This window comes from Alexandromys fortis, unplaced genomic scaffold (assembly GCF_014885135.2).
Source record: "Alexandromys fortis isolate MF-2015 unplaced genomic scaffold, M_Fortis_MF-2015_v1.1 scaffold_26, whole genome shotgun sequence".
NCBI classification, from domain to species: Eukaryota; Metazoa; Chordata; class Mammalia; order Rodentia; family Cricetidae; genus Alexandromys; species Alexandromys fortis.
In genome coordinates this window covers 2,387,976-2,410,473 of record NW_026067894.1, presented here as the reverse complement: position 1 = coordinate 2,410,473, position 22,498 = coordinate 2,387,976, and the positions used below count along the sequence as shown (strand labels likewise).

General features: G+C 51.2%; 1 protein-coding gene across 2 annotated transcripts in view; it reads left to right on the top strand.

The window, feature by feature from the left end:
• The first annotated feature begins 21,317 nt into the window (after positions 1 to 21,317).
• Positions 21,318 to 22,498, top strand: part of Iffo2 (intermediate filament family orphan 2) — a 45,762-nt gene continuing 44,581 nt past the window's right edge. For both annotated transcript variants that reach the window (XM_050150975.1, XM_050150967.1), the window contains exon 1: positions 21,318 to 22,098. In XM_050150975.1, the coding sequence (XP_050006932.1) occupies positions 21,449 to 22,098 (650 nt within the window). In that variant the 5' untranslated portion in view covers positions 21,318 to 21,448. The remainder of the gene's footprint in view (positions 22,099 to 22,498) is intronic.

The following is a 22,498-nucleotide window of genomic DNA, read 5'->3' as shown; positions in this document are numbered from 1 at the left end:
CCCCACCCCATAAAGGATAGGTGGGATTCTGCGACTTTGGAGGGGACCTTGTTAGGGAGGTTGGGATTTCTTTATTTGGAGTGGGCCTGGTGTCCTGCACCTGCGGCTCAGTGGATCCACCAGAAAGTCTGGATTCCGGACACTGAAGGTGGCGCCCTCCGCACCCCTTGGGTTTCCCAGGAGGGTTGGGTCTGTTGTGCCGCTTTGTTGTTGGGTTTCCATGGGACTGCCTGGCCTGGTGATCACATTGATCTGGGCTGCACCACACCTGCTCCAGGGCTGTCCAGAGGCAAGAAGAGGCCATGCCTGCAGCCTGCCTTCCAGGGCAACACAAAGGAGGAGGGAGGTTTGCCTTCCTCTGGGAGGCGGGGTCATTGAGAACAGAAGCTTTAGTGGACCCAAGAGTTAAGTTTGGGCTGCACAAGAGTAGCAGAACCCTACTGGGCCCAGGAACCAAATGAGTAGTCCTCCTTGCTCATAGGGGAGGCTTTGGCTCCTTGTGTCTTTCAAATCCCAATGTGTCAGGCTCCCAGGAAGTCTGAGAGTTACATAGTCATAGGGATAATAGTACTCAGGTCCTCAAAGCATTTATTCATTTCCCCATCTGTCCGTCCGTCCATCCATCCATCCATCCATCCATCCATCCATCCATCCATCCAGTCAAGGGTTTACTGAGCCTGACATATTACAACTAGACCTAGCATTTTGGGAACCAGCAGGGAATTTGATGGCTTCTAGACATCCACAGGCAGGAGGATGTGGTCCATTTATAACCCATTGACCAAGGGCAGACTGTGTCTTGGTGAATGTGTGTGTGTGTACACACGCGTGTGCATGTGTATGTTTGTTGGTGTGGTAGTGAATGACTGGACTACGAGCCTTTGCTTCAGAGAGTGTATTACGCCCACAGATGGGGGCATTTTGCTACAACTGGTTCCCCAGATGTCCCCAGTTCCTGAGCCACAGTCAGACCTCGGCTGAGGCAGCCATGCCAGAAGCTGCATGTGGGCTGACTTGTGCTTCCTGCTCTAGGAATTCAGGAAGCTCTTCCTGGAGGAAGTCATGGCTGCTCGTTCATTAAGAAGGCATTAAGCACCTACTGCATGCCACCCGTCGGAGCATCACTGATGAGAGTGGGAACATTCTTACACCTCGGAGCTTACGTCTGGTCGGAGATAAACAAATGACTGTCTGGAGATGACAGAGAAGGCTTTGTCACGCTGAAGTGCCACACAGCGTTGCTGGGGCTGATGAAAAGGCAGGAAACTTACTGAATGGTCTGAGATGGAGCCAGAGGCGTGAGCAAGGGCTGGACCACGCAGACCACACTGCCGTTCAGAGGCTGTGGTTTTACACTGAGGGTCATAGAAAGCCATTTTTCTAAGCTATCATTCCCTGTCTGTTCTCTCCCCTCTTCTTCCTCTTTATTCTTCCCCCTCAGTTTCATGTAGCATAGGCTAGTCCTGAACTCTGCATAGCAGAGGAGGACCTTGAACTCCAGCCTCCACCATCCTGAGTGCTAGAATTACATCATCCAGCCTCCACCTCCTGAGTGCTAGAATTACAGGTGTGTGTCACCATGCCCAGTTTATGCTGTGGTGAGGACCAAACCCGGGACTTTGTGCGTGTAGGCAAGGTCTCTACCTGCTAAGCCACATCTTCAGTGGCTTCTTAAGTTTAGAATTTTAAACTTGCACAAACAGAAGCAGTGTGAACATTGTCCATGGCTTGCTCCTTTTCCCGACAATGTTTAATAGCTATAGGGTTGTCAGTTAGCTATCCATGATTTATTTTCAGCAAGGCTGGGAATGGAGCATGCAGCCTTTCTGCAAACTGAATACTCTATCACATGCTCCATCTCCAGTGTGATTCATTTGTTGTTAATTGCTATACAGAGGGTGCCTGGCTTGTGACTATCTAAATATAAAGTCAAAAACAACTTTAAAACTTAGTGATTATTGCTAATGATGATGATGGTGACGTGTACACACGCATGAAAGTGCCATGGCATGCGTGCGGAGGTCAGTCAAGAGCTCTGTGGGGTCAGTTCTCTCCTTCCACCTTTCTGTGGATCCCAGGAATCGAACTCAGGTCTTTGGGCTCAGGGAGGGGGTTGTTTGGCTTGCTTAGCAAGTGCCTTTACCCACTGAGCTTTCTCGACAGCTCCCGATTTAATTTTTCCAACTTTTCTGTGGGCTAAACTAGATCTGGATTCCTCAGAAACTATACTTTGAATTTTGAATTTGATCTTCGAGGCCTGGCTTGCGATGGTGGGACCGTGGGGGCAGTGGGGAGCAGCAAGTAGTGGGCGCATAGGAAAACAGCAATGATACAGCGGGGCCAGCAGCTTTTGGGTGCAAGTATACACAGAAGGGGCCACCACATCCTGTTCCCGATATCTCCTTTGGGAAGGAGTGATTGGCAGGCCCGAGGGTAGGCACATTTTGGGCATCATGAGACGTTGTCCCTTGGCTCCCCAGAAGTCCCCAGGCTGATTTTTATTCCCATTTGCCACATCTGAAAGTTCCTCTGTCTTTGAACCCGTGCCAAGAGTTGATCTTGTCAGCCTTTTAAAGTTTTGATGATGCTTTGGGTTTAAAGCGACAACTCGTTTTAATTTGCGTTTGCTGGATTTCTTGGGAGTGGAACGTCTAATTTTATGTTTATTGGCACTGGGAGTTGCTTCTCTCGGGAAGTGCCTGTTTATATCCCTTGCTCATTTTTTTTCTCGACAAGGCTGCCTTTTTCTAATTGACCTGTGGGAGTTGTTTATATATTTGCATTACTAATTCATTGTCTTCACAATGTTGCAAATGTCCTCTTCTCCCACACTGTTTATCAGAGGGCTCTAAAGAGAGAGGAGGGACAAGATCCCATTTACATTGTTAAAGGTCCCTCGGGCTAGACGTGAGGAATGGATGAGGGTGATGACACCAGTTAGGAGGTTATCTTGGTGGTCCAAGGGGTCTGAGGCTATCCTAGTCCAGGGTGGCCAGAGGGGAAGAGAGGTTGAGCTTGCTGATGGATTGGGAGAGGAGATAGGCATCGGCACGATTCCGGGTTTTGTCCTGAGTAACTGGGTGGATGGCGGGACCATTGACTGAGATGGAAACTGACAGGCAGAGAAACAGGTTCAGGCTGGGAGTGAAGGGAAGGAGACAGGCTGTTTTCATCACAGCGAGACCGGTTGGCGATAGCTGGATGAGCCAAACCGTCATGTCCTGCTGAGCCAAACCGTCTTGTCAGGGGGGCAGCTCAAGTGTTCAGGCAGGGCTAGTCTAGACATTTGAGTCCTCAACATGTGGATGGACTTTAAAGTCACCAGACCGGGTGAGCTCAGGGGTTTCCGGCTAGTTGTAGCACAAGCCAACATTGTGGTTGACAGTGATAAAGATTGGCCTTGGGCCGATAGGGCACTTGTCAGGTAAAGGCGCGTGCTGCCAAGCCTAAGCTGGGTCCCTAGAACCCACAGGGTGGAGGAGAGAACTGATTCCTGAACTCTGCGACACACACACACACACACACACACACACACACACACACACACACTATAACAGAAAAAAAGATTTGCCTCAAAAAAGCTTCTCCACAGGGAGCAGAGATTTGAATGACCACCTAGTGTGTTAGTGTAAGGCATAGCACATAGTAGGCCCTCAGTCTCTGAATGAAGATGAGACGAACAGGGTCATGAGAGTTGGGGAAGGTGTTGTGAGAATCAAGAGAGAGGAGAAAGATCTAAGGTTGTCAGTTGTGCTGGATGTTGGTAACAAGTTACACAAGACAGAGGCAGAGAGTGATCCTTGGATTTGGAAGCTCAGAGGTCATGATGGCCTTGACAAGAACAGTTGGGCTTTGAAAGACGGAAGGTTTAGGGGATCCTGCTTGGGAAGTAGGGAATGCGGGATGGGTGATAGAAATGTGTACAGAGGGAGAAGTCGGGTTGGTCCAAGTCACTCAGGCTGTGCCAGAGGAAGGAGGGTTTGAGCAGGGGCTGCAGCGTAGAGGCCGGGCTGTGGGGAGGCAGTGGGCTTTCAGGCAGAGGAGTGAGCCACACAGAGACTGAGAGAGAGGGGGGCAGCATGGTAGCTCCTGAGTTCGCTCCCATCAGCCAGTTTACCTGAGTCACCAACTTGGTCTCGGTGTTATTCAAGATCCTGGAGATTAGAGTTCTAATTTAGCATCAGGTGCGTGTAATTCTAGGATTTGAGAGGTAGAGGCAGGAGGATCAAGAGTTTAAGGCTGCTGGGCAGTGGTGGGGTGGTGCATGCCTTTAATCCCTGGACTTATAGAATATCAGGATTTTTCCCCCTCTTTTGTAACAAACAATCCTGGCTGTCCTGCAGTCCAGACTGGCTCGAACTCACAGAGATCTGCCTGCCTCTGCCTCCTGAGTGCTGGGGTTAAATGTGTGCGCCAGCACCGCCCAGCTTAGCTAGGTTTCTATTACTGTGCAGATGTCTGTAGATTCCTCATCTGCCTCAGCCCTAGTCGTGGTGATTTAAGAAACAGTATCCCAGAACATGTCTGCCATTTTCCTTGCCACCCCACTTTCTGGAAACTTGAGTTCCCAGTCTGTAGAAGGCCCAACCTACGGTTAACAATCCCCATCTTGTTCTCCCTCGTAGGACTGAACTAGACCCTCTGAATGTGGGTGACAGTTGTGTGGCTTAGGCAGTTTGTGAGAGCACTTGGCAGTGGGACCAGGATATATCCCTAGTGCATGCAATGACTTTCCGGAGCCCATTCCCTATGGAGGGATACCGTGCTCAGCCTAGATACAGAGGAGAGGGCCTTGGTCCTGTGATGTGACAGACTTTGTTGACTCCCCATGGGAGACCTCACCTTCTCTGCAGAGTGGATGGGGGTGGGGTGGGGAAAGATGGGAGGAGTGGGCGGAGGGGAGGGAGAGGGGCCTGGGTTGGTATGTAAAATAAAGAGATTGTTTTAAAATAAAGAATCTCCATCTTGCCAAGGCTTGAAGTCGTCTTCGGACTGAACATTTAGCATCCCTTCCTTTTATGTTCGTCTCGTGTGTGACCAGTTCTCGTCACTGGGTGATAGATTTTTTTTTTTCAGAGTCAGAAACGTTCTAGGGAGCATTAACTGAGCATCTACTGAGTACTCAGCTTGGCGTCTGGCTTAGTGAAGGTGGCCCAGCTGCTAACCTCTGACCCAGGCAAGTCAACATTATCATCCGGGTTATGCACTGCCAGGCATGAGGTCCAGCATGTAGCTGGCAGGCAGTGCTGTGGGAATGAGCCCATCATACACACCTGGCTAATGGAAATCACCAGTCAGCAGTCTCTGGTGCCAGCTGAGTCTCCCAAGAGCTGGACAGGACCTTGGGAAAAATTCATGAGGAGCCCATGCCTGGCAGTGGAGTGAGGCTGTGGCCTGTGGGCGTGGGGGTGTTTGGCTAACAGCCCAAAGACTAGGAGGGGTTGTTTATGTTGTTGATGTGTGGAACTGAGAGGGGCTATTGTTTGGCCAAGTCTTGGCTTGTTGGTGTATGAAGTTGGCTCAGAACTGTGGGGTGGGGACTGGCTGAGGTGTCAATATCATCTGCAGCTTTCACTTCCGTCTGTCTGTCTGTCTGCCTCTCTCTCACACACACCTAAGACTATCTACATAAGGTAATTTTCAGACCCAGTGCAAAGTGACCAAATGAAATCCCTCCTTCATAACTTCCACTTGGGGGCAAGGGTAATGGCTTAGTCAAAATACTTGAGGATCCGAGTTTGATCCCCAGAACCCACATAAGAAAGACGGATATAGTGAAGTATGGAGATATCCTTGGGGTTCACTGTTCAGCCAGCCAAGCCTACTCAGAAAGTTCTAGGCCAGTGAGAGCTCCTGGGCTACACACCAATGTGGACTGATGATGACCCTGTCGTTGGACCCTGGTTTCCACATGAACAGGCACATACATATGTGGGCATGCTCGCCCACACCTTCACATGCACCAACCCCCAAGTTCAGTTTCAAGATGGCATTGCAGAGGGTCAGCCAAGCTCAGGAGCCTTCTGAGCACGGGTCATCACAGGCTGAACAAGACTAGGATGAAGGAGGTCTTCATCAGAGGGATTAGCATGGGCCAGAGGGAGCACTGATCTGCATGCAGTAGAAAGGGACCTAGGGTGCCTGGGTTGGAGCTACAGGGAGTGGAAGGAGCAGTGTGTCTCAGACCACTTCCTGCTGCCTGCAAGCCAGGATGAAGGCTATTTGGCTACTTCTCCAGCACCATGTCTACCTGCATGCCATCATGTCCCACCATGATGACAATGGACTAAACCTCTGAAGATGAAAGCTACCCCAATTAAATGCTTTTCCTTTATAAGAGTTGCTGTGGTCGTGGTGTCTCTTTACAGCAATGGAGACCCTAACTAAGACAGGTGGCATCAGTCTCTTCTGGGTGGACAGACAGCTGACAGATGCTGGTGGCAGCAGAAGTAGGGCCTTAGCTGTGTCAGTGCTGGGGCACTGAGTCCAACATTGGTTTCTTTTTTTTTTTAATGTTTATTTATTTATTATGTATACAATATTCTGTCTGCATGTATGCCTGCAGGCCAGAAGAGGGTACCAGACCTTATTACAGATGGTTGTGAGCCACCATGTGGTTGCTGAGAATTGAACTCAGGACCTTTGGAAGAGCAGGCAATACTCTTAACCACTGAGCCATCTCTCCAGCCCCAACATTGGTTTCTTATTTGTCATGACGGACAAAGAAGACTGACGTATCCTTTGGGGATATGAAGAGCCCAGTCAAGCACCAGATGGTCAAAGAGTAATCAGGGTGACTTTTGGTAACCCTGTTTCCTTCCTTAGAATCAAAGTAGTAACACACACACACACACACACTCCAAAACAAAACAAAACAAAAACCCTTAAAAGTTTGGTATCATATGTTGGCAAAGGAACTGGGAAAACTACTTCCTTAAGTGCTGTTGGTCAGAGATCAACTGAGGGCTAGCAACTTAAACTTAAAACATGTGTGACAAGGGACCCAGCTTCTCAGAATCTCCCCAGAGAGATGAGTGTGGACAGGGCCATGACTGTAGAAGACTAGTCAGGAACCATAAATGAATAACCTAAGCACCCAAGAGTTGGGGATTGCTTAGGAAACTGTGATTGTACATACTGTGGGTTCCAGGGACCAGAGAGGGTCCCCCTGTACCACCATGTAAAGCTCTCCTGGGCCTATGGTAAAGAAGGTGCTCAAGATTCCACAGTACAGTGTCCACATTCTGAATCAAAAGATACAAGAAACGGAAACAGCCCGAAGATAGCTGCAGACTACTTAAAAATACTCATTTTTATTTTATGTGCACGAGTGTCTTGCCTCTATGTGTGTATGTGTACTGCATGCCTGAAGTACCCCTGGAGTCTACAATGGGGTGTTGGATCCCCTGGGACTACAGTTACGAGTTGGTTATGAGCCTCCATATTGGTGCTGGCTTGAACCGAAGACTTCTACAAGAGCAGCCAGTGCTCTTAGCTGCTGAGCCGTCTCCCCAGCCTCAAAAGCAGCCTGCACACTTCTCAGTGCACACGTCCAGAAGGAAATGGACACTGGCAGATGGTGTCAGTGGTGGCTGTGGATGATGATAGCTTTATGAATTCTGTTTGACTATTTTACCATGAGGCTGTCATTCTGCATTCCTTGTATAATTACACAAATTAAAGAGTTGGGGATAGGGCTCAGTGGTTGATCACTTGCCTAGTATTTATGAGGTCCTGGGTTTCAGTCCTAATACCACAAACACATAAAAGTTAAAAACTGAAATCGACATATAATAATTGTACATAACTAATGTATCTTACCTGTATTAGTGTTTACATCCATTGCAAATTCTTTGAAAAAAATGGAGCTATGTTGTCAGGCGTGGTGGTGAATGCCTTTAATCCCAGCACTTGGGAGGCAGAGGCAAGCAGAACTATGTCAGTTTGAGGCCAGCCTGGTCTACATAGTAAGTTCCAGGACAGCCAGGACTGTTACACAATGAAACCCTGTCTTGGAAAAACCAATTTAAAAAAAAGAGGAAGAGGAAGAGGAGGAAGGAGGAGGAGGAGGAGAAGGAGAAGGAGAAGGAGAAGGAGAAGGAGAAGGAGAAGGAGAAGGAGAAGGAGAAGGAGAAGAAGAAGAAGAAGAAGAAGAAGAAGAAGAAGAAGAAGAAGAAGAAGAAGAAGAAGAAGAAGAAGAAGAAAGAGGGACGTTACATACGTCATAGACATGTTTAAGCCAAGGCCTGCAGGATGCACTTGGGAGATAGAGGCAGGAGGGTCAGGAGTTCAAGGTCATCCAGAGCTATGCAACCAGCAGGAGGCCAGCCAGGGCTACAGGAGATCTATCTCAAAACAAAAACCAAACACAAGCACCCCGATAAAACCACCATAAAAGTCTTACTACATTTATTTCCATTTCTTTTGTATGCCTAAGATGTAAAAAGTGACTGAAACACATTTTTCTTACATTTTCTTGTGACTATCTTCCCACGTTATTATTTTCTTTATTTTTATTGCATTTTTTAATATATCTGTGTGAGTGCATGCACGTGTCGTGCACTCATGTGGAGGTCAGAGGACAGCTTGCAGGAGTGGGGGCTCTCATTCTCCCTTGTGGGGCTAGAGGGTCGGTTGAGCTCTCCGCCCTGAGCCGCCTCAGCCAGCACCTTAAGCATTCTCTCAAAGGCTCCATTGTGTTAAGCCTTTTGGACTTACTGCTGCGCATGGAAATCCCCTGAGGCACAGCTTGTTTCTAAGTTTTCTTCTTATATAACCTTGTAAGTGCTTCTTTACATCTTTGTCTCATTGCTTAAGAACGTTTTATTAGGAGTCTGTGCTGGGCTAAAGCAATTTGAAGGTTTTTGATGCGCCATGTCTAGCTGTTTTGCACAAATGGGAAGGTCCTTGCAGGCTCAACAGAGCAGTATGTTCTCATACACCCCGTTTGCCTCAGGCTTTTCTGGAAGACCTTCCATCCACAGGGAGGAACTGTTCTCAAGAACACTAGGGGTGTCTCCCTCATGGGAGGATTTCAGAGAAGAAGAGATGAAACTCTGTTTGTGGTTGGGTATACTGCTACACACATGTCCTCCCAGCCTTGGGGCAGGAAGATGGTGAGTTCAAAGTCTCTCTGGGCTTCATTGCAAGTTCTAGACTAGCTAGGCAATTTAGTGAGACCCTGCCTCTAAATAAAATTTAGGGGATGGGAGTATGGCTCACTAATAAACCAGTTCCCTAGCATGTGCCAGCCCTGAGGTCTGATGCTCACAGTGTTGGGGGTAGGGGTGAAGGAGGAAGTGGTAAGGGATGCTTGTTGCATTTGTCTTTAGAGGCAGAGCTGCCCAGGTAGCCTCTCACCGCCAGCCCTCCAAGTAACCTTCTGGAGGTCTTCCAGAACTGGATTTGAGATTCCAGAGCAGCAAAGCAAACCAGAGAACCAGCATCAAGGTTAGCCTCGATGTTGGCTATACATGCTAGGACTTCTGGGTAACTCTCCAAAGACCTTGCCCTTGGTGAGTAGGTCAGTGACGCTCTCTAGAGGACCCACCTGGTCGCAGTGTGGTTTGGACACAACCTCCAAGATACTGGGCATTTCTGAGAGATGGGGGTGAGGTTGGGGGAAAGAAAGAAGATGCATAAAGAATCCAGCACACTGTCTAGAGTTGCCTGGTGCTAGTCAACCCTGCCCTGGAGTTCAGAGTTTGGAAGTAGCATATGGCTCAACGGCAGGCCTGGGCAGCCCCTCCCAAGAATTCTCCACTCTCCTTGTATGCTCTCTCTGACTTGCCCCTAGCCATTGATATTTAATTTTCATTTTCTCTACTTTTCATTCCCTGAGGTTCTTCTTGGTTCATGATCATATCATAGTTTCTTGCTCTATGTTCAGTTAGATTTGTTGATATGTCTTTAAATGGAAATAACATGAGAAAATGCTCCACTCTTTGGAGACATTTTGCTGTGAAAATAAGCAAAATGAGCAGCATTATTCGCGGCGGAAGATGGTCTCCAACACCCAAGGGTTGGACTGGCCTTGGGAAGCGGCAGAGTCCATTTATGGCAACAGAGGGATGGCAGTTTTGGTCACACAGAGTGGGGACGAGGAGGTGACAGGTATGAGCTGTCTCTTCTTCCTTGCCAGAAAATAGGAAGGAGGTCCTTAGTCTTGGTGAAGGAGAGAAAGGCTGTGAATTGTAAGAGAGCGGTGGTGTTCCCTGGTCACTTTGGAGTGCGGATGGTTTGGGAACATAGTGGTCTTGCCTGGCTGCGGCAGGGTCTGGAAGAGACTTCGAGGTGAGAACAAGGAGAGGGATCCCATCGTTCCTCCCGGTAGCCCACTGTTGTGAACCCAGCAGGTGTAGAGACAAGATCTTCAAGAGGAACTCTATGAATGCCGTCTAGATAGCTAGACCAGGTCAGCAGCTGTTACTTGGAGGGCTGATCTTGGAGTCACTGGCCTGAGGGGAGGGACACATACAGGAGTCAGGAAGCTGGCCAAGGATCTAGGTCAAGAGAAAGCAGGCCGCTTTCCCGGGAGGAGCTGAAATGGAGGACGGTGCACCTTGTTCAGGCTGCATGGCAAGCCTGGAGACTACCAGCAGCCTCCCAGGTGGCCCTGTGCTGTGACCCAGGCCTGTATGCCTGGGCGGTTGTTGGGTGGCACGGCCTTATGGGAGAGGGATGCTGGAAGCTGTGAGGTGCTTGCTTTGGAAGATTTCTCTGGGAATCCTAGGCTTCTTGGTTTCATCTCCTTTCCTGTGATAAGATGCCTGATGAAGGCAGCTTAGGGGCAAAGGGGTTTGTTTCAGCTCTCAACCCCAGGCTTCAGTCCATCACTGCAGGGAGGTCAAGGCAGCGAGAACCTGAAGATGCTGGTCACATCACAGCCACAGTCAGGAACAGAGGGAGAACGAATGCATGCAAGCGTGTGCTCCATTAACCTTCTCTCTCTTTTTTATACAGTCCAGGACCCACACATAGGGAATGGTGTTACCCACTTTTAGGCACGGCCTTTCCACACCAACTGACATAATTAATGTAATTTCCCATAGACATAGCCACAAATCAGCTTTGATAAGAGCAGGCAGGGGCTGTGGAATTCCAGGTAGGCTCCAGCTAAAGGCCTGGGGCTGGGCCTATTGTGTCTATTGAAAAGGGACCGAAAGGTGTTGAGCACAGATAGAGGGGAACTCTCCTAGTCAAATGCAGGGGAAGTACACCGGGGTGCGAATAAGGCCTCATTTGGGAATCAGAGCTATTGAATGCTGTACCCACAACAAGTCTAAGATCGCCTTGGGGCCCCACTGTGGATGTGACACTGGCAGAGCCTGTGGTGACAGCAGAAGTAGCTTTGGCATCCTGAGCTCTAAACAAGATGGTTGAGCGTGTCTGAGCAGCCTCAGGGTGCCTGTTGGCCTCTGCTGAGCTCATCTTGATCACTTAGTGAGGAATTCACAATTCACAGCCTGTGCAGACCCCTGCTGTCATTCCTACAGTCCTGCTCGGGGCTGATTGTACTACAGCCCTCTGGGGTCAACAGTGGGCAAGGGCTTGCTGAGTGCGTAGGAGGACCCGAGTTCAGATGCCTAGAACCTACCTAAAGCCAGATGTGGGGGGACAGGCACTTCTGTAATCGCAGCTCATTCCTACGACGAGACGGGAGGTGAAGACGCCAATCTGTGGAAGTGCATGGGCAGCTAGCCTGGCGTATGCAGCAGGGAACAAGAGGTCCTGTCTCAAACAAGGTGAAAGGTAAGGACTGACCTCTGACCTGCACACCTGCGCTCATGCACATGTATGCAAACACATACACAAAGATTTCTCTCTCTTTTTTTTTTTTTTCCAAGACAGGGTTTCTCTGTATAATAGCCCTGGCTGTCCTGGAACTCACAGAAATATATATATTATATATCCTAAAAACCATCATCATAATGATGGACAGAGTTACTGAGACCATAATGCCCTGAGGCTTCAGACGTCCTTTAACTTCGACAAACTAATAATTAAGATTGCAGAGAGAGTGAGTCAAGGGCCTGGAAGGTTCCACAGGCCTGGTGGAGAAAGCTGACCCTGCGTGTCCCCAGCTGCCTCTTCCAGGTGACTTCATGAGGCTCATGACACCCAGACAGAAGAGTCAGATTGTTGGGAATTTTGGGTCCCAAGTGAGAGGATGCTCGCTGATATTTGCAGAGTCTCTTCCGCCTCATCCGAAAATGGGGACAACGACGCTTCCTTCATACACAGAAATATGACTGAGTCAGAAGATTCTCTTCTCTGATTCTAGTACCTCCCCTCTTACCAGTGGGTGTCTCAGATCTTGACCCCGATGGTGACAGTGACAGGTTGCTCTCCACCAACAAGAAAATTCCTGATGAAGAGATTATAATTTGGCTGCAGGAGGCTATATCTGGTCCCTACACACATTTAACAAAAACTATTCTATGTATTTTAGTGTTTTGCCTGTATGTATACATGTATGTATGTATATATACCACATGCTAGCCAGGTACCTGCTAAGGCTGCTCTGGAACTGGACTGGACACTTGTGGGCCACCATGTGGGTGCTGGGAACTGAACCTGGGTTCTTTGTAAGTGTGGTAAGCTCTTTTAACTTCTGAATCACCTCTCCAGCTCTGTTACATGTATTTTATTGAAAGTTACAGTAAAAAAAATTACAAAAAAGCTTGTGGGATTTTTGTGGGTAGGACTTTATCTTATCCCCACCCTGGTGTGGGAGATCTCTGTCTGTATGTTGCTTTTCTTGGTTAATGAATAAAGAAATTGCCTTGGCCTGTTGATAGGGAAGAACTTAGGTAGGTAGGGAGACAGAACTGAATTCTGGGAGGAAGAAAGCAGAATCAGAGAGACGCCATGGAGCCACTAGAGACAGATGCTGGGAATTTTACCTGGTAAGCCACTGCCACATGGTGATATACAGATTAATAAAAATGGGTTAAATTAATATAAGAGTTAGCCAATAAGAAGCTAGAGCTAATGGGCCAAGCAGTGACTTAATTAATACAGTTTATGTGTGATTATGTCGGGGCTAAGCTAGCCGGGTGGCTGGGCTAAGCAAGTGGCCTCCCCTGCAACACCAGCCCTGACGGCTGGGGCTTTGTCTGGCTTGAGCTTGCACAGATCCTGCGCATGCTGCCGCAACCCCTGTAAATTGTTCTCTTGTGCAGCTGTACTGCTGGCTTCAGAAAGCACTGTTTCCTGACAGTCGCTCACACCTTTTGGCTTGTCCAACCTCCCCCACCTCTCTCTTCAGAGACGGTCCTCGGGTCTTGGAGCAAAGGGTGTGACACAGATGTCCCATTTGGGACTGAGCATCCCATGATTTCATATTCTCTACCCCTTGACCCGTTGTGGGTCTCTGTGTTAATCACCATCCCCTGCATGAGGAGCTTCTCAGATGAGGGTTGACACATGCAGTGACCTTGCCGCTGTGTCGATAGGTCGCCCTTCCAGACGTCCTGAGTCCTGCCTCATAGGGATGAACCGAGGCTTCCATTGTTACCTGCCGCTGGGCACTTGGTGGTTCGTCCCGTCTGTGTTGAGTCTGGCTGGCGGGTGGGGGCAGGTGCGGGCTGAGTTAGCCTCTGAAGTGTCTGCACTTACAAAACCGCCATCGGGAGGTCACTGGGCTGACTCAGTGACTTCTGGATGTTGAGTGATTTCCAGTTTTGTGCTGAGGACAGCAGGGGACCTACTGTCATTGAGGCCCGGGTAAACTCAGGGCATTACTCTTCCTCATGGCTCTGGCAGGGCTGGCGCAGGAATAGGGCTTCTGATTCACCTTCTTTTCTGGTCACCTCCCACCCAGAGGTCCTGTGGCTAAGACCATTGCCACAGCAGTACTTGTACCACAAAGCTACTAGGACCTGCCTTGCGTTCCTCTGAGGGCTTTCCCTAGGCATGACACCACTGGGGAGGTTAAATGTGCCTGTATCCAGCTGCCTTCTACTGGGAGCAAAGGCAGCCTGTAGAGACGGCAGGAGGGACCCATCACACCCAGGACACCGTACTCTCCCATCCCTGTCGTTCCGGGACCCTTGGAGTTACAGCACTGTATTCATGCAGGACCTGCCTCCACATTTGGACCTTGGCTGTCTGGGTCTCCAAGTGCAGACCTTGGCTGTCTGGGTCCCCAAGTGCAAGAACCATTGGCTGTCTGGGTCCCCAAGTGCAGGAACACTTGGCTGTCTGGGTCCCCAAGTGCAGGAACTTCTGGCTGCTTAGCTAGCTTCTCCTCTCCCAGCATCAGTTTCTCCATCTTTAAAAAGGGCATGAGGGTCCTGTGCTTACATTTGTTAGGCGAGAATGGTGCCCAGCAGGCGCTGAGTGCTGCTCAACCCACTGCTGTTGGGGCTGATGTGAGCAGGGTGTGATGAGGAGGGATAAAGACGCTGCCCACGTCTTCTCCTTGGGCTGGGGTCCATCTCTGTGGACTGTGCTGTGTTCAAATGACAGTAATACTGGGGTAGGAAATGTTGCCTCTCCTGGCTTTCACATGGGTGATTGAATTCTCATGCTGTGTGACAGGTCCTTTACCAATGGCATCACCCCTCTTTAATAGGTGTGCCCAGTATTCCTGCCTTTCCCCCACCAAGGGAAGAACCACCTCATTAAACACTGGGCTTCAGATGAGTTAGTATACAGCCAAGAGAGGGACCTGTGTCGTCCTCCAGACAGGACTTCAAGGGTGCTTGGAAGAATCTGGAGAAGGGAAGGCCAAGGCTGGGGTGACAGCCTGGCTTCATCTTCCCCAGGGAGCTGTAGGTCAGACGGAGGTGTGAGAGGCGAGGGGGCAGTGTACTAATGGACACATGTCACAGAGGTTTGGCTTTGACACAGAGCAGAGAGAGCAGCGGGGGGCAGCTAGGATGGCTCAGGACTTCTGTCTACACTGCCACTTCCTGCAGGTTTGGCGAATTGAATGGTGGGCTTAGAAAGCTGTCTGCCCTTGTCTGTTAGCACTGAACTTGCTTGAGTCCACTGCTGCCATGATCCATCTCTGGGGCTGTACCCCAGATGGATAAGTACCTAAATTTTCCAAAAGCATCTTTGAGAGGGTCTGCAGCAGCGCCAGCACCTCCGAGCTAAGGGACAACCCAGGTGTCCACCGGCAACAGGATGGAATGAATCTACCCTGACGTATCTACACTGTGTGACACCACACAGCAGAGGAGCTAACTGTTGCTGTATGCACAATGTGGGGGCGAATCTCACATCCAGGCTGAGAGAAATAAGCCGAGCACATCCTACACCAGAACATGCAGTTCCAGAATGGACCAGAAAGGAATCGAGGGTGTGAGAAAAGTCCTCGCAACTTTGGGAGTGGGAGACTGAAGGGGAACAAGAGGGAGCTCCCCCATGTGTGGGATGTGGTCTGGTGAATAAACGCACATTTTTAAGTTTATTGAGCTATACACTTAGTACCTGCGCATTTACCAGATATGAGTTATACCTCTGGGTAGAGTCAAAAGAAGAAGCAAGAAGGAGTCCCAAAGAAAGAAGTCAGGAGCCGGCCAGCCAGCCAGAAAGTCTGGGGACCGAGTTCTGGAGAGAGGGCCACATGTGCAAAGACCCAGCAGCAGGACCACACAATGGCTTTGCTTCTGGGCTCTGGGTTCATTGATGGCACCACTATCCCTTGCTTTTATTGTTTATTTGCTTGTGTTTTTCGAGACAGGGTTTCTCTGTATAGCCCTGTCTTTTCTGGAACTTGCTCTGTTGACCAGGCTTGCCTCAAATTCAGAGATCCACCTGCTTCTGCCTCCCGAGTGCTGGGATTAAAGGCGTGCGCCACCACCTGGCTCACCCCCTGCTTCTATATATCTCTTCCTGCTCATTTTATGGTTTCTGAAAACACAACTTTGTCCCTCACTCCCCTTTAAGATGCCAGGGGAGGCGCTATTGAGACAGCTTCAGCAGTAAAGGTGTCTGCATCACTGGGACCTACACCAACTCCCACAGGTGTCCTCTGACCTACACATACCGGCAGTGGCACGTGTGCCCACAATCCCTGCCCCTACACACACGAGATACAGATGGGTGAAAGGAAACAAAGATGTTATGGGAGGAAACATAGGCAGAGCAGGAGAGCTCGGCAGAGAGGTTGGTACTGAATTCTTAGTTGTGCTGTGTTGTGCCCTGCGTCCTCAGCTGAGTCCTTTCCTCCCATGAGCCTCTACTTCTCCATCTGCAGGAGAAGTAGTTGATAGATGGTGTCATGAGAGTGGAGGGTGGTGGGGAAAGGACACCTTCAAGAGATACCTGTCCTGTTTGGGGAGTGAGTATACCCCTGGATGAGTGAGCATTTGCAACAAGAGCATGGTCATGTTAAGGACGTCAAAGCTTAAGACCCATAGCAACAGCAAGGCCTTCCTCTGGCTCACAGTTGAAAGTAGGACTATATCTTCCACTTCCTCCTCAGGATGACTGCATCCTGAGACTGCACTCAACAGAGAACCCCACTGACATCAGCTAACACCCCCCACCATCTATCTATATGATAAACACACACTGAATTTCCCAACTGATGCTGTCTCTCCATCGGAGCCCATGGCCTAGCCAAACTCAGCTTTCCTGCATATGTGTTTGTCATTTCTTCCTTCCCTATGACCTGAGTGAGGTCAGTCTGTGGGAGACAGGGATGGAGGTCGATGGCGAGGCCCTCCAGTCCTGTGGCTCTCTGGAGAGTGATCCAGGCTGGCCTCCTGAGGGCCTGGCCCAGAGTCCATTGCCGTCTAGGACGGGGTGGGAAGAATGCTGCTCATGACAGTTAGCATGTCACAGCAGCCCTCTAAAGCATCGCCACCCCATTTCCCAGAGAGAAAGCCGAGGCCTAGGGAGGTGGTATCACACAGGTGATCATCTGGGATGCCTGAGTCCAGGTCCCCTGTTCCCAACAACACTACAGAGACAGTGGCACCCAGGCGGGCATCCTCCATTGGGAAGGTTGCCCGAAGCCACCAGGTGCTCCTTCAAGACTGCTGACCAAGACCAGCCCTGTCAGGGCAGCCAGCAGGACACTCTGGCGCCATGAATTTAGTGAGATTCACACCCCTTTTGAGGAAGGTGAACACACCCAGAATAATCGTGGAGAACAGCCAGCCAAAGCCTGTGTAGCCTGGAGGTCCCACTAAATATGAGCTTCTGCAGTGTGCGGCTGAGCCCAAGTGAGTGCTAGTCACCATTTCTGCCAAGATTTTTTTTTTTTTTGGGTCGCTGTTGCCATTATTGTTTCTTTGGGGGAGGAACCATGGGACACCTCCAGAATGAAGCCTGTTTCAGGGATGTGTCTTCACCTGGCACTGTGAGGACTCATAGCCACTCCTTCCCCTGGGTGCCACGATGGCTCACTGCACACTCTCATGTCACTGGAGAAGGAGCCTGATTGGAATGTTCTGAAACCCGAAGCTTGGAGGATGGCAGCAGGCTGAACTTAGGCACGGGAGCGGGTGCTGGGCAGAGTCGTAGATCTTTCTGTTTGCTTGAGCAAAGCAACCCCAAACAAGTGCAGAATGATGATAATACCAGCTGACAGAGATGGCTAGGAACCATGGCTTCAGAAGCATCCAGCTCTATCTGGGCTGGAGGGCGGGGCAACTGATCTTGGGTTTGGGCACTGAATGTCTGCATCAAGGGAAACCCTCAACTACTGGGCAAGCCGGAAGGTGCTGGTGCCCCAGCTGTTGGGCTAGTTGGTATTTCTCCCTCTCACCTTAAGTACAAAGAGCAGGACACACGACTCACCGCTGGTACCACTCTGTGGCGAATGAGCGGCATCCCAGCTCTCTTGTTTGTAGGTAGCACAATGGTACAGCTCTGTTGGAGCCCTTTAATCCCAAGGATCTGCGGTCCTCTTCAGATCAGGCCTCTGTTCAGCACGTCCTCCTTCACGCCCTGCCATTGATTCAGGAGGGTCTAGTGTCTCCAGGAGCTCCCTCCTCAACGTTCACTGCAGGACATGGTTCAAGCAAGAGTCCATCCAGGGTCATGGGATGTCTGAGCCCCTCAGTGCTCAGATCAGGACTGTCCCTCCCCAAGAGGGCTTTATCCCCAGCTAGGGCAACTTGGCAACAGGGAGCATTCCTGGAAAAGCTTGTATGGTGCTTTTTCCAGAAAGATGGCCCTTTAACCCTTTCCTTGCCATGGGCTTCTCAGACATCTGATGAAGTCTTCAGTCCCTGCTCAGAATGCTTTATCAGAATGCACTATGAGGGCGCATATGGTGGTCTTTAATCCCAGCATTCTATATGCAGAGCAGGTGGATCTCTGGGAGTACAAGGCCAGCCTGAGCTACACAGAGAGTTCTTACTATCTCAACAAACAAATAAAACAATGCATTATGATGTTGCTGTTGGAAAAGCAGCTTTTCCTAGACTGCACAAGGCCTTGGTGTATAACCATGCATGATGTCCTGTGCCTGTAATCTCAGCACTTGGGAGGTGGACACAGGACCATCAGAAATTCAAGGCCAGCCTGGGCTACATGATACCCTGTCTTGAAAAAGAACAAACAAAAACCATATCTTTTTTTTTTTACATTCTGACAATTCATGCAATGAAAAGAGTTCAAGCTGCAAGTCACCAAAGTATTCAAAAAGCAAACTTGCATGATGATATATTTATTTCTTTTCTTTTTAAAATTTATTTTTATGTGCATTGGTGTTTTGCCTGCATGTATGTCTGTGTGAGGGAGTTACAGACCTTTGTGAGCTGCCCTGTGGGTGCTGGGAATTGAACCTGGGTCCTCTGGAAGGGCAGCCAGGGCCCTTAACTGCTGAGCCATATCTCCAGTCCCAATGTATTTATTTCTTTATTAGCACATTAAATAATGGGGTTTGAGAGATAGCTCAGTGGGTGAAGCCCTGCTGCATAAGTGTGAGGTCCTGAGTTCAGATCCCTGGGACTCATATAAGACCGGATGCAGTGGCAAGCATCTGTAATTCCAGTGCTCCTACGAGGCAGGAGGAAACAGGAGAATCACCAGAACCTCCAGGGACAGCAAGCCTGGCATACAGAGCATCTGACAGGAGATCTTATCTCAAGTAAGGTGGAAGGCAAGGACCAATATTTGAAGCTGTGGTATGTGTGTGCGTGCACACAACACAAAGAGACACACACAAGTGATTTTTTAAAATGAAATTTAGGGCAAGAATGTGACTTGCCTAGCAACTGGAATGCTCCCATATACTAAAAAAACCAAGCAAACAGATATAGCAGTAAGCCCAACTTTCAGAATTCTGGTAGCTTAGGATATTTAGAGCACCTATCATATAGGCACATCTGATTTCTATGGGTGAAAAATGACAAGGACGTCATTCAGAATCAAAGGAAACACTGACTATCATTCAAAAGACCAGTGACCATAAAAGTGGTTCTCGGGACCATCCCAGTGTCACAGCCCCCTCAAGAGTTCTATGCTCAGTCCACGTAGGATCCCACGAGCTCCCCACTTCCAGGCAAAGGGGGTAGATAAGGAAAGCACTAAAGGCCATGAGTTGAGAAGAGTGACCAGATAGGGCTGGGTTCAGAGGAGAAAGACTGCCGCATGGGAATTGTCAGAGCTTGGAGCTGAGGCCATTTGTCAGGGGGCAATGAGCTGGGCAGTGAGGGGAGGCAACATGACCAAACCTGAAACACGGCAGTCACAGAGGTACAGGGCAAGCTGCTGTCTTCTCTGTCACTAAGGCATTGTCCCCATAAGACAGGGTACTTGCCCACTAGCTTACACAGACAACAAACAGACAAGTTGGTAACAAGACACAATAGCAGTGAAAAGAAAAAATGTGGCTGGAGGAATCTAGAACATACCACACATCTGGTTAAGAGCTGACGGTGTAAGCCACAGGCATTCAAGGGTGGTGTCCGTCCTTTGTGAAGTCTGTGGTGAGGATCAAAGGCCAGGAGCTTGGAAGGCTGGTTAGAGCATGCTTTGAGATGGCGGTGATGGCTCAGGTCTCAGTGACCTCTGTAAAGTGAGGTTAATACTTAAGTAGGCACCTACTGTATGCTGATGCTTGCAGTGGGGGCAGGAGATGCTTGGAGATTGCAGGAGACAGACTTTAGGGTGGTAGGTGTGAAGTCATCTGGATGAATGAATGAATGAAGAGTGAATGAATGAACAGATGGATGGATAGGTGCTAAATAGACGCTTCACACTGCAGCAAGGCAGCTGGGAGAAATGATGGATAGACCCACCCCCACCACCACCACCCAGTTCTAGGCTCAGCTACATCATGGCAGCCTGTGAGAATGTGGCGCTGGGAGGTGGCTAGTCAGGGCTGAGGACAGGCATGCTGGGAGAGTCATTGCTTGCTCTTCCCCTAGCCTACCTCGCGTCCCTGAATCTCAGTTTGCCAGTGGCCCAGGGGGCTCAAAGACTGCGGGCAGAGGCGGGTGAGAAGCCCTGGATCTGCCTAGAGGGGAACGGGACGACGTCCTATGCCGCCGGAGACTGGAGTAAGGGTGTTGGCATGCATGTATCTTTGCACGCAATGACTGCCAGACCTTTGCAGGTCACAGTCACTCGCATGCGTGAGAATCTGGGACAGGGAAATTTGGGGCACCGAGGGAAGGCAGGCGGGAAGTCAAGCTTGCCTGGCTGACTTGGTGGGAGAGGGCTCCCCAGGAGGGGAAGTGAGCGGTTCCAGACCGCCAGCCTCTTTAAGAGGCTGCAGCTCCCGGCTCTGCTGCGGTCCCCTCTGTAGTTTCGTGTGCAGACTGCGTTAATTAGATTACCTGAACCCCGCTAGGCCTGCAGCGCCGCACGCAGGCGAGGGCTTTCCGGGCCGTTGCTGGGCGGAGCCTGAACTGCAGCAAGCCGAACAGCGCCTCGCAGACGAGTGGCGCAGCTTGTGGGTGGGCGGAGTCCAAGGGACTGTGGGCGTGGCCTAGGCTGCAGGGCCTGGGAGTAGAGTCTCAGCGGGTGAAATCGCTGCATTGGGCGGAGGGGGCGTGGCCTATGCCCGCAGAGGGCGGTCCAGGCAAGGGGGCTTGGCCTTCGCCTATAGAAGGAGGGTCAGGAAGGGGCGTGGACTTTGTCTGCAGAGGAAGACCAGGCAGGGGGTGTGGTCTGTGTCTGCAGAGGACGGGCCCAGGGGGCGTGGTCTGTGCCTGCAGAGGGCGGGGCCCGTCGCAGAGGGGGCAGCGCCGGCCGAGAGTCCTTTACGCGCCGCTGCTGCGGCCGGTCCACAGCAGCTCTGACAGTCGCGGCACAGGCACCAAGCCCCTTGCCAACTCCAGGCAGCCACAGCGACCTCCGGCTCGTCCCGCTCTCTCTTCCGGCGCTGCGGAGCTGCATCTGGCGCGCATCTGGCACCACCCCGGCCACGCTGGAGCCCGCGCCCGCCCTGGCCCGGCCACGCCGGGAGCCCGGCCCCGAGCTGGAACCCCATCTGGAACCGCGGGCCCGGGGCCCTGAGCCGCGCAGCCGGCGCATGGTTAACTCGCTGCTGTTCGGGGAGATGGCCTTGGCTTTCGGTTGCCCGCCGGGGGGCGGCGGCTGCGCAGGCGGTGGCGGTGGTGGTGGGGCCGGGCCGGGGCCCTCGCCCGTAACGGCGGCACTGCGGGACGATCTGGGCTCCAACATCCACCTCCTCAAGGGGCTCAACGTGCGCTTCCGCTGCTTCTTGGCCAAGGTGCACGAACTGGAGCGGCGTAACCGGCTCCTGGAAAAGCAGCTGGAGCAGCAGCAGAGTGAGCGCGAGCGGCGGCTCCGCTACAAGACCTTCTCCCGCGAGCAGGCCGTGCAGACCGGGCCCGAACTGCTGCGGCCGCCGGCTGCGGGCGGCGGACAGGCCCTCGGTGCGGCCACCGGCGTCAACGCCAACACGGTGGCCCTGGGCGGCCTGCCCCCCGGCGGCGGCTCTCACCCGCAGCACTACGGCCGCCTGCCCGGGACCATCTGGAGCTACACGCAAGTGCGGCGAACGGGCGGCGGCGGCGTGGAGACAGTGCAGGGCCCCGGCGTGTCGTGGGTGCACCCGGACGGCGTGGGCGTGCAGATTGACACCATCACGCCAGAGATCCGCGCACTCTACAACGTGCTGGCCAAGGTGAAGCGCGAGCGTGACGAGTACAAACGGAGGTGAGTGGATGCGCCCCTCCTCCGCCGCTCTCGGGACCGGGCAGCAAGCAGGGCCTGGCAGGTGGGCTGCGGGCTGCCGGGAGGACTCTGTCATCAGAACCCGCTAGAGTCGGGCGCGCGCAGGATACCTGGGCGCCGACCCCCGGGGCCAGGCACATTGTTTCCCAGGGACGTAATAACCAGCGGACTTGTGGTGATCTCATTCTGTCCACATGACAATGCGGTGTGAGGCAGTCTGGTCCCCATATTGCAGATGAGGAAACTGAGGCGAAGAGGTGCTAAGTGACTTGCCCAAGGCGGCTTGGCTAATCCGTGGTGAAAGTCAAGTCCAGATTTGATCTATTGATGGGAGTCCTGGCTGGTGTGTCTCCCAGGCTAGGTATTTCCCTAGAGATGCTGG